Source organism: Vombatus ursinus, unplaced genomic scaffold, assembly GCF_900497805.2.
Source record: "Vombatus ursinus unplaced genomic scaffold, bare-nosed wombat genome assembly UNPS02014786.1, whole genome shotgun sequence".
Classification (NCBI taxonomy): Eukaryota; Metazoa; Chordata; class Mammalia; order Diprotodontia; family Vombatidae; genus Vombatus; species Vombatus ursinus.
This window is the reverse complement of record NW_020954564.1, coordinates 28,691,198-28,702,199: the sequence shown is the minus strand read 5'-3', so window position 1 is coordinate 28,702,199 and position 11,002 is coordinate 28,691,198. Positions and strand designations below refer to the sequence as shown.

At 42.3% G+C, this 11,002-nt stretch overlaps 2 protein-coding genes across 3 annotated transcripts in view; one reads left to right on the top strand and one right to left on the bottom strand.

The window, feature by feature from the left end:
• Nucleotides 1–863, bottom strand: part of PHKB (phosphorylase kinase regulatory subunit beta) — a 231,278-nt gene extending 230,415 nt beyond the window's left edge. Inside the window, exon 1 of one of the 2 annotated variants that reach the window (XM_027867903.1) lies at nucleotides 766–863. In XM_027867903.1, coding sequence (XP_027723704.1) covers nucleotides 766–841 — 76 coding nt within the window. In that variant the 5' untranslated portion in view covers nucleotides 842–863. The remainder of the gene's footprint in view (nucleotides 1–765) is intronic. The other variant, XM_027867904.1, reaches the window with a different exon arrangement.
• A 465-nt stretch (nucleotides 864–1,328) lies between these two features.
• Nucleotides 1,329–11,002, top strand: part of ITFG1 (integrin alpha FG-GAP repeat containing 1) — a 244,246-nt gene continuing 234,572 nt past the window's right edge. Inside the window, exons 1-2 of the mRNA XM_027867726.1 lie at nucleotides 1,329–1,533; nucleotides 4,681–4,753. Of these exons, the coding sequence (XP_027723527.1) occupies nucleotides 1,329–1,533; nucleotides 4,681–4,753 (278 nt within the window). The remainder of the gene's footprint in view (nucleotides 1,534–4,680; nucleotides 4,754–11,002) is intronic.

Genomic DNA, 11,002 nt, shown 5'->3' with positions numbered 1-11,002 from the left:
GAGGAGAGGGGAGGTGGAGGGACACACAAGAGGCAAACATATTAAGAATGGGGACCATGCCTGACTTTGGGGAGGTGAAGAGAGTGGTAGGGAGCAAACTTATTTCTAAAAAACGGGGCCATCAAGTGATTTGAAACAAGAAGCTGATTTCGAGAAGGTGGGGAGAGAGACATAAGGAGAAATTTTATTTCTAAAAATAGGGCCATCAACTCATTTGGCCGGGGGTGGGGGGAGAGACATGGGGAAACTTATTTCTTAAGAATGGGGCCGCCGCCTGAATTGGGGGAGCTAGAAAGAGACACAAGGGTCGAACTTATTTCTAAAAATGGAGCCGTCGCCTGATTTCGGGGAGTTGGAAAGACAAAGGGGGCAGACTTATTTCTAAAAAGGGGGATATCAGCTCATTTGGGGGGAATGTGGAGACAGACAAAAGGGTCAAACTTATTTCTTAAGAAAGCAGCCGTCGCCTGATTTCGGGGCACTGGACACAGAGGGAGCAAACATTTCTAAAAAATGGGGCCATCGGATAATTTGAGGGAAGGCGGAATGAGACACAAGGGACAAACTTATTTCTAAAAATGAGGCCGTCGCCAGATTTCGGGGAGAGACTCAGGGGATGAACTTATTTCTAAAAAATGGGGCTGCTGCCAGACTTCGGGGCGACACGGGCTCTGGGGGAGCCTCGGCAGCAGCTGCGCGCCGCTCTCTGGGGCGCAAGCAGAGAACAAACTTATTTCCAAGAACGGGGCTGCCCGCGTGCCAAACCTGAACGCTTGCAGCGGGCCCTCCGCTCCAGGACCTTCCAGCTGACGTCAGCCATGAGCCCCTTCGCCCCCGTCATGGCTACCCCGGCCGCTGCTGCCGCTACTGCCGACGCCGACGCCGACGCCGCTGCCTTCGCTGATGCCCGAGTCAATGCGTCCCCAGCTGCCCCAGCCCGGTCTCCCGGGCACCCTCCCCAGTGCCGGCCCTCCGCGCATGCCCCGCCTCCGCCCCTCCCCTCCGTGAACCCCGTCCCCCTCTCCACGCCTCCGTACGACACTGTCGCAAAGGGGGCCCCGCCCGGAAGTGGTTCGAACCGGCGTCTTCTTCCTCGGGAATCCCGCTTGGGGTGGCCGGGGAGACACCGAGCTCTCCGGACCGGGAACGACCGCGGAGACCAGGGCGCCGCGTTGTGACGCTACTTCCGGTCGACCTGGGGTTAGGCGATTGGCGGCTGCCGGGAGGCGCTGCCAGGCCTGGGCCGGCACCGGGGCGGGCTGGGGCTCTGGGGTTGGGCAGGAGGCGCGGACCGGTCGGGGAGGGCAGGCCGCCGGCACGGCTGAGCGATGGCAATGGCGGCCGCGGGCCGGCTTCTGGGCGCCTGGGCGCTGCTGGCTCAGCTGCTGGGACTGGGACTCCTGGGCCCGGGCGCGGCCGCAGCGCTGCACAACGTCACGGGCGAGCTGTTTGGCCCCGAGGCCTGGGGGACCGTGGCCGCCTTCGGGGACTTCAACTCGGACAAGCAGACGGACCTGTTCGTGCTGCGGGAAAGTCAGTGTCGCCTCCTGACAGCTCCTTCTGCTCCCATCCTGGTGCTGTCCTCCTGACCCTCCCTTTGCCTTCCCCATCCCATCCCCTAAGCCCTGACATCCACCCTCATTTCCATCCTCAGATCCTAACAGCCCCCATCTCTGCCCCTACCCATTTCCAGGACCTGACAGCCCTCCATCTTTAAACTCAGATCCTAACAGCTCCCCTCCCTAACCTGATGGTCTGGGACGGTCCTCCTGATAGTCCCATTTCTTGTCTTCACCGTCTTCATACTCTTCACAGCCCCTCCTCTACCCCCACCCATCTCTAGAGCCCTGACAACACCTGTCTCCATCCTCAGGCCCTGACAGCCTCCCTCTCTCCCTGCCCCTACCATCCTCCCATTTTCCTGACAGTACCACTTCCTGCCTCTACCATCTTCATCCTCCTGAGAGCCCCACTCTCTGCCTCTGCCCCTCACCTGAGCCCTGACAGCACGTCATCTCCATACTTAGGCTCTGACAGTCTCCTTCCCTCCCTACACCGTTCTCAGCCCCGTTCTCCAGAAAGACCTCTGACCATCCCCAGAACACTTCCAATATCTCTTCTCAGAGCCTGACTACCCCACTGTCTGACCCCACAATCTCCATCCTTCTGACAGAGGCTTTGCCTTTCTCAGCATCTCACTTCCAGCCCCTGTCTCTGACCTCTTGTCTTTCCTGTTCCTCCAAACTTGGTCTTAACCCTGACAGCTTCTTCTCTTTGCCAGTCTACTCTAGGGATTCTTAATAGCTTCACTTTTCATCCCTAGGCGCATGCTAGGAGCCTAAATGGCTCCTCTGTCCTAGGATAATAACTGCCTTCTTTTTCTCCCTCTCCCAACTCACCCCCCAGCAATAACCAAGGCCCTTGACAACCTTTATCTCATCCCTATTGTCTGAGGCCCTAAAAGGCCCATTCTTCCTCATGACCCCCTCCTCAAATTTTCAGTGTCCTTACAGTTTATTGTTCTTCCCCATTACCCAAAATTTGTGGAGCTCTGCCATCTCTTTACAATATCTACTACCACTCAATATATAAAATACTTCCAAGGCTATGATAACTCCTACTTCCTTTGTTCCTTCTTCCTGAAACTTTAATAATTTCCTGTACTTCCATTCTCCCCTTAAAGACCTCTTTCCACCTATACTTCCATGAGAACACAGGCATACATGTTCATGGATGCTCACAGCTCATTTTTCTATCAACGTGCCTATCTTCAAAACTATAACAGCTCCTTTTCCTGGTCCCCTCCCTAGCTGAATCCTCAGGGCTCTCCAAAAGTTGTCTTCTCTTTCCTCTAGGTACCCTAAGATAAAGCAACTTGTTCTAGTGAAACACTGTCATAAGGCTTCTTATGTTCTAGTTCTTGTCCTGTTATTGGTCCTAGTCATGTTCTGTTCTAATCTTAGCTATTATTAACTTGCTGTTACCTTGGATAAATCATCTGTGAAGGCCACATTTTCCTCCTCTGTAAAGTGAGGATATTGAGCTGTGTAATCTCCAAGCTATATAATAGTCCAGGTTTCATATTCTGAGATTCTAATAACTTATTTCCAAGTTCATGTTCAAGCTCCCATGCTCCCATCCTGACACTAATACACAACAACCTCATTCCTATGAGACGCTGACAACTCTCCATCTTTTCCCTCAGCTGTCCCCACTATGTCCATTTCTTCCTTGGAGTTAACCCCCAACAATTATTCTCCTTGACCATAAACTCTCACAGCTTAATGCCATATATTTTCTTTATACTCAGGTCCCTAAAGATTTGGTCTATAGGCTATGGAACATCCTTAACCTTGGTTATCTGGTGTTCCTTCTCTATGTTCTTGACTCTCACATTCCTCTGGATCATGATTTTACTTACTCATAATACGCATGTCAAATTTGTGGTTCCTAGGAAATGTAGATCTTCAACTATCTAATCAGAATCTTTCTAAATTTTGAAGATAGGCAATTTATCAACATAGGGAGTATTTTAATTCAAGATTTAAGAAGGGAGAAATTGGCTTCAGCCAAGGACTGACATGTGGAATAGCAAGTCAGAATAAGGTTTTTCATGATCCTCTACTGAGGACTACAGACTTTCTCAGATTCCAGGCAACTCCCCTTTGACCCTGCTTCTTATGAGAAGTGGAGAAATTGTCAGCTATATTATGTAACTAAAAAGAAAAGTTTTGCTTTACAAGGTATGAGTCAGTTAATAAACATAAGAATATAAAGCAATTAAAGTTTTAAAAATACCAGCCTATCAGTTATTTTAGTGTCTTTTTTGTGCCCTATACCATATTAAGTAGTTTTTTGTTCTGGGTGTGATTTCATTACTGTGAGGTAACTCCAGTGTAGAAATTCTCTCCACCAATGTATATTACAACTTAAATGTAACAGATTCTGAGAAAATTAAATTTGATACTGAGGGAGACTATGACTTGCCCATGACCATATAGCTAATACATATGAGAGGCAGGATGTGAGCTCAGGCCTTCCTGACTTCAAGGTTACACTACTATAAGGGGAAAAAGACAAGTTGTATAGTACAGGTATAGTCCTCAAGTAGTTTAGATAAGTCTTTTTATGAGCAAATGCTTAATGGTAACCTTATGACTCATCAAATACAATCAAACCCCCTTATACCCTGGACTAGAAGACAGGATTAAGACAAGATTTGTAATGTTTTATCAGCCTATTTTTCTTGCTATGTTTTAAGGAAAGGTTTGACCCCATAATACAGTAGCATAATAATGAGTTTTAATGAATTTCTACTGTTAAGTTGAGCTCTTCTGGCTCCTGCTAGAAGCTAACTGCTTCTGTTAATATTGTGTTTATATCTTCTTATGTAGTTCTCCCTGCCCTTTTGTTTCTTGCTTTGAAAACTGAACAAGTAATGGGATATTCTATGAGAATCCCTATCCTATTAAAGTGGCACATTGGTTTTAAATATCGCTGGATATGTACATAAGAAGAAATAGATCAAAAGAGAAAAGGTAATTCAGAAATTCCATTTCCACAGAGTAGTGCCTGAATTTTTTTTTTTTTTGTATAAGTGCCAGAGACAACCATTACTATGATTTGCTACACAAATACATTTGTTCAAGGCTTCTCTAACACAATTCTTATTTCTTTTAGGAAATGATTTAATCATCTTTCTGGCAGACCAGAAGGAACCCTATTTTAAACCCAGAGTAACATTATCCATGAAGTAAGTATGTGTTTTTCTTCCTCTAAAATACTATTTGTTTGTAGATTGATGAATGAGAAGTAATTGGTTGAACTATGTTCTATATGATGTGTTTTTTGTCTGACTTGAATTCTGAGTTTTAAAGTTGACGGAGAAAAAATTCAAATTGAGCTTTCAGCATCATACTAATTTGGGCATTCATTCTATTTTTAAAGCATCTCTCATGGATAAGGTTCTAGGGATATAAAGACAGTGAAAAAGAGTGGAGCTTACATTCTGTTGGAAAGATAAAACATTTACACAAATAAATGCAAGATAATTTGAGGAGAAAATAAGCACTAACAATTAGGAGAATTAGGAAGAGCTTCTTCTATAAATTGGCAGGTCATATGATTAGCAAAATAGAAACTAGACATTTTCTCCAGTACCTATGAACTCTCAAAAAAAGAAACCCCCCCTCAGAAAAACCCAATAACTCCAAAAGAGGAATTATGAGCCCGAGGTAGAGCAATTACAACTATCTCCATAGGACAAGAAAACAAAAACCCCCCAAAAGTAACAGGCTTAGGAATAAACACAGCACTAACTCAATACCCGTCCTCCACCAGCCTCCACATTCCAGGAGGGCACACAGACTAACCCATCTGCTTGTGCTCTGGGACCCACTCAGGAGTTTTCCTCTTCATGAAGTTTTTGCCAGCACACCTATCCCTCCTTTACCCCAACATTCTGCCTCAACAACCTTTGTCTATCCATATACAGAGGAGTGGGAGATAAAGGAACAGGAGGACTACCTTCAACAGCCTCTAGGTTAGGGAACCCTAAGACAGCAGAAACTCTGCCTAGGACATACAGTTTACCCTCCCCTAATCCTACAAAAAGCAGCAGATACTCAGCCCTACCACAGAACTAAAGATCACAGATGATTGGGGTAAGGGACTACTGTATGGTGTTATACCAGGCCTCAAGGAAAGATTAGAGGCATCCAGCTAGGCCTAGAACAGTCCCCTCACAGAAGTTAGTTGGGGCAGGGCCAATGAAAAGTGGATTCCCTGATGTAAGGGGAGACTGAAATAGTTGTGATGTTCAGCCCCTCAGAGTAAAAGCACTATATTAAAACTACTAAAGATAGCAAGAAGAAAAAAATTCAATTAAAACCTATAACCCAAGAAGAGAAGTCATCTGGGAATATACATATTTAAGTCAGAACAGAAGATAAGTAACAATACAACTGAAAAATTGCAAACATATCTAAATAAATGGAAACCATACACCATCTGATGAGACATAGAACCATGCTCCAAAGAGCACAGAACTGCAGCAGGCTGCTCCAGAATGTTCAAGAGCCAAATCAGAACCTTAAGAGAAGAATTTAGAAAAGAACAAATGGCAGAATTTATATCTCCCACAAAGCAGAAATAATTAGCAGAGTAGAAAAACTTAAACCCATGGTGGCAAGTCTCTCCACAGAAGCAAAAGAGATAACAGATTGGGAATATAACTATACTAAAAGGAAAGAAAATCTTGAAGAAGAGAAGCAAAAAAGCAATAATGTAAAGCAGTTAACAGTTAAAATCAAATAGAAATAGATCCCTCCCAGGCTGCATATTGACTTAGAAAACCACAAATTAACATTACCTATATTGTATTATATATGTATTTTTTTTGTTAAACATTTCCCAATTGTTAAAATTCCCAGTCTTAATCTGGTTCCAGCAGGCATGGCCTTGTGAGTTTAACACATCTGTAAAAGAACCCATACCTTTATAAACTAAAAACATTGATCTTGAAGACAGGATGTGTAGAGAGAACTTAGGATATAAACCTCCCAGAAGAGCATGACAAGTCAAAAGAAAAAGAAAAAAAAACCCAAAACCCACCATGCTGGAAGAAATAATACCAAAAAAAAAAAATCAAACAAACAAAAAACCTAAAACCTTCCCGGACGTTCTGAATGCAGAAAAGAGCTCCAATGGAAAGAAAATCTACAAATCACTTCCAGGAAAAAAAAAAAACAGGCTTCAAACTCCAAGATACATAATGGTTAAATTTCTCAGTTCCAATAATAAAAAAAGAAAACAAATTCTGCAAGTAATCAGGAAAATGACTTTAAAGTATAAAGAAAAGGAAGTTCAAATAACGTAAGACTACAACACCTACAAGAAACCACAGAAGTGAATGGATTAATATATTCTGAATAGCAAAAGGACTCAAAATACAACCCAAAATAGCATACCGTGCAAAGCCAAGCCTTATCATCAATTTTTAAAAGGATGGATATTCAATAAAAGAGAAGCATTTGAAGCATTCCAACCCCCACCCCCAAAAAAAGTGAGGAAAGGTTTCCTGTAATAGATACCTTTGGATTCTAATATGGCTTCTTAACATTTTTTTTTTGAGTTGTGGACCCTTTTGACCATCTGAAGACATCTATTAACCCCTTCTCAGAATGATGTTTTTAAATGCATAAAATGAAATAATACAATTACAAAAGAAACCAACAATATTAAAATACAATTATGTAGATTTTTTTAAAAAAGTTCACAGACCCCAAATTAAGAACCCAGGTTCTAAGGGGCTGGGATGAGGGAGGTAGTGCATTCTAGGCAAAAGGCAAGAGATGCAATTTGGGAAAGAGGAAACAGTAAGTATGTCAGTTTGGCTGGGAGTATGCAGTGTATGTAGGAGAGTTATGTGAATTAAGCCTGGAAAGGCTTATAAAATCAGATTGTAAAGAACTTTAAATGCCAAGCTGAGGGCTTTTTTTTCCCCCTAGCATCAGTAGAGAACCACTGAAGATTCTTGAGTAGGAGAGTGACATGATCAGACCTCTGCTTTAGAAAGATGATTTTGACAAATGTCTGGATGATAGTACTGAAGAGAAGAGACACTGGATGCGGGGAGGCTATTTAGGAGGCTGATACAAAAGTCCAGGCAAGAAAGTATGTGATAGAACCTATCCTGGGTGTGGAAGAAGAGGTAGGGAGAAGGAAATGACTAATGAGTGAAGAGGAAGGGATTAATCCCAAAAGATATCAGGGTGACAAAATCAACAATAAATAAAAATTAACAACTGATTTAAATTGGGGGAGGGGGATAAGAGAAAGATAAGAGTTGAGCATCACTCTTACATTGCAAACCTGGTTGACTGGAAGGATGATACTGCCTTTAACAGCCAATGGGAAGCATAAGGGAAGGATGATTTTGGGATGTAAAATAAAATGAATCCTGTTTTGGGAACATTGAGTTTACCCATGAAACATCCAGGTGGAGATATCCAACTAGCAATTGGTGATGTGGAACTAGAACTCAGGAGAGGGATTAGGGCAAGACAATACAAATCTGGGAGTCCTTTGTTTAGAGATAGTAATGGAACCCATGGGAGTTGATGACATCATCAGGAGTAGTATAAGGAGAAAAGAGAAAACCTAGACAGCCTTCAAGGATAGCTCCACTTATAAGCAAGACATTGAAAATTATCCATTTCAAAAAAACCTGGAAAGACTTACATGAACTGATGCTGAGTGAAGTGAGCAGAACCAGGAGAACATTGTCCACAGTAACAGCAATAGTGTGTGATGACCAACTTTGATAGACTTAGCTCTTTTCAGCAATACAATTTCAAAAGATTGGTTATGGAAAATGCTATCCATGGCTAGAGAAAGAACTATGGACTCTGAATGCAGATTGAAGCATACTATTTTCCCTTTTTTTGTTTTTTTTTTCTTTCTCAAGATTTTTCCCTTATGTTCTGATTGTTCTTTCACAATGTGACTAATATGGAAATATGTTTAATATGATTGTACATGTGTACCTTGTATCAGATTGCTTACCATCTTTGGGAGGGGGAAGGAGAGGAAGGGAGAAATGTATTTGAAGTTCTAAATCTTATAAAAGTGAATGTTGAAAAAAATAAGTAAAATATATATACTGAAAAAATTTAAAAGAGAAAAAAAAGGTTATCCATCAAAAATGACTGCAAAGAAATGATCAGACAGGAAGCGAAAGAGAGCATTCAGGTAGGGAGAATTAAGTGGTCAACAGAGTGAGAAGCTGCAGAAAGATCAAGAGGGATGAGAATTGAGAAAAGGCCATCAGATTGGTTGATAAAGCAAATGCTGGTTTACTGTTTGACTTGAATGATTTGGTCAGTGTCCAGATTGCAAGCTGAAGAGTGAGAAGTGTAGATGAGTGGAGCAGTAGAGAGGATTTTTTAGGAATTTGGTTGTGAAAAGGAAGCTAGATTCAGCAAGATAGCATAAGGGGGTGGCAGAGTGAAATGAAGACAGGTAAGGATGAGGGTGACCTAGTTATGTACGTATATGATGGGGAAGGAGCTAGTAAATGACAGATTAGAGGGCCATATTCCCAGAGGAGATGGGATCTAGGTTGAGCTCAAGTAGAGGGATTGGTCTTAACAAGTAGTAGAGCCCTATTTCTTCAGAGACTGGAGCAAGTGAGGAAAGAATAGAGGATGATGTGAAGAGACTTTAAGGTACAGAACTGGAAAAAAAAAAAAGAGCAAGAAGGTCACCCAGGATGGACCACAGTTTGTGGGAAGGGAAGTAATGTATAATAAGATTGGAGAGAGAAGCTGATGATGATTTGTGAAGGGCTCTAAAAGTTAATCAGAGAAAATTATATTTGATCCTAGAGACAAAGGGAGCCATCAGAGTTTATTGAGTAGAAGTGACCTTCACTTAAGGAAAATTATGTTGGCAGCTATGTGGAGGATGGGGAGAGCGGAAAGACAGGAAACTAGTTAAGAAGCAATTCAATAATCCAAGCAAGAGATGATAAAAAATATAGTCTAGGGTAGTAACTTCGTGAGTACAGAGATGGGTGTGGATGTAGGAGATACGGGAAAGGTGGAAATGACAAAATTTGGCAACTGATTTGATATGTGGGGTGAGGAGAAGGGAGTTAAGATCAATGCCGAGGTTACAAACTTGGATGATTAGGAGGTTGTTGATGTCCTTAAAACAGAGAAGTTCAGAGGAGGGGAAGATTTAAGAGGAAATACACCAAATTCTCTTTTGGATGTGTTGTTTGAGGTGCCTACAAGACATACAGTTTGAAATGTCATTTAGGCAATTGGAGTTGTATACAAGTGCTCAGGAGAGAGACTGGGGCTGGATATGTAGATCTAGGAGTTAGCTACATAGAGATATGGAAGCTGATGAGCTCACCAAGAGAGAATAGTAGAGGGCTCAGAACAGAGACTTGGGTTATAGTTACAGTTAGGGGGCAGGTGATGAAAAACGGGCCAGTGAATAATACCAAGGAGTTCTCAAACATGTAGAAGAATCAAGAGAGGGAAAAAATATTTTAAAAAAAAAATTTTTTTGAGAAAGGAATGATGAATAGAGTCTTTAATAGTATTGAATTCTGTGCAATGGTTAAAAAAAAAAAGAATGAGAAAAGACCATCAGTTTTGGCAATTAAGAGGTTATCAGTAACTTTCGAGATAGTTTTTAGTTGAATGATGATGTAGGAAGCCAGATTGCAAAGGACTGAAATGTGAATGAGAGGAAAAGTAGAGGCAAAGGGTGCAGATAACTTTTTCTGGGAGTTTGGCTCTGAAAGGAAGGAGAAATACATGACTGTAGCTTGAGAGGATGTTAGGGTATAGTGAGGTTTTGTTGTTGTTGTTATTTTCAAGATGAAGGAAGATGGCAAGAAAGAACCCTTACCTAAGGACAGATTGAAGATTAGAGAGAGGGGATAAACATAGGAACAATCTGCTGTAGAAGATGGAAAGGGATGAGATATAGGATACATGTGCAGAGACTGGCCTTGGCAAGGAGAAAGAGCAACTTTTCACCAGAGATTGGAGTCAGGAAGGAGAGAATAAGGTATGATGTCAAGAGGTTTACACAGCTCACAGTAAAGATCAGTGTCACAATCATGCCTGTGTGTAGTGTAGGTATAATGAAAATATAGGTACATTGGAACCGAGGAAGTTAATGACTTGGGAGGTCAGAGTATTTGAGGTGATCTTCAGGTGTGGATTGAAGGCTACAAGTATAAGGGCAGAGGCAGGGAAGGAGATGAAGACCATGAACTACATACTGAACTTTTTGAGAAAGGAGGGTAATGACTTTGAAGTCCAATAGATGGTAGCAACCAGGAGCTGATTAGAATGATGTAAACCTCTAAATGAGAAAGAATACTAAGAATTCAGAAGGGAAACAGAGGGAAAAGGAGTGTGCCCAGTGTGTTAGAAACATGAGAAATGGCACACCCAATACTGGAAAGGGTGGCCAAAGA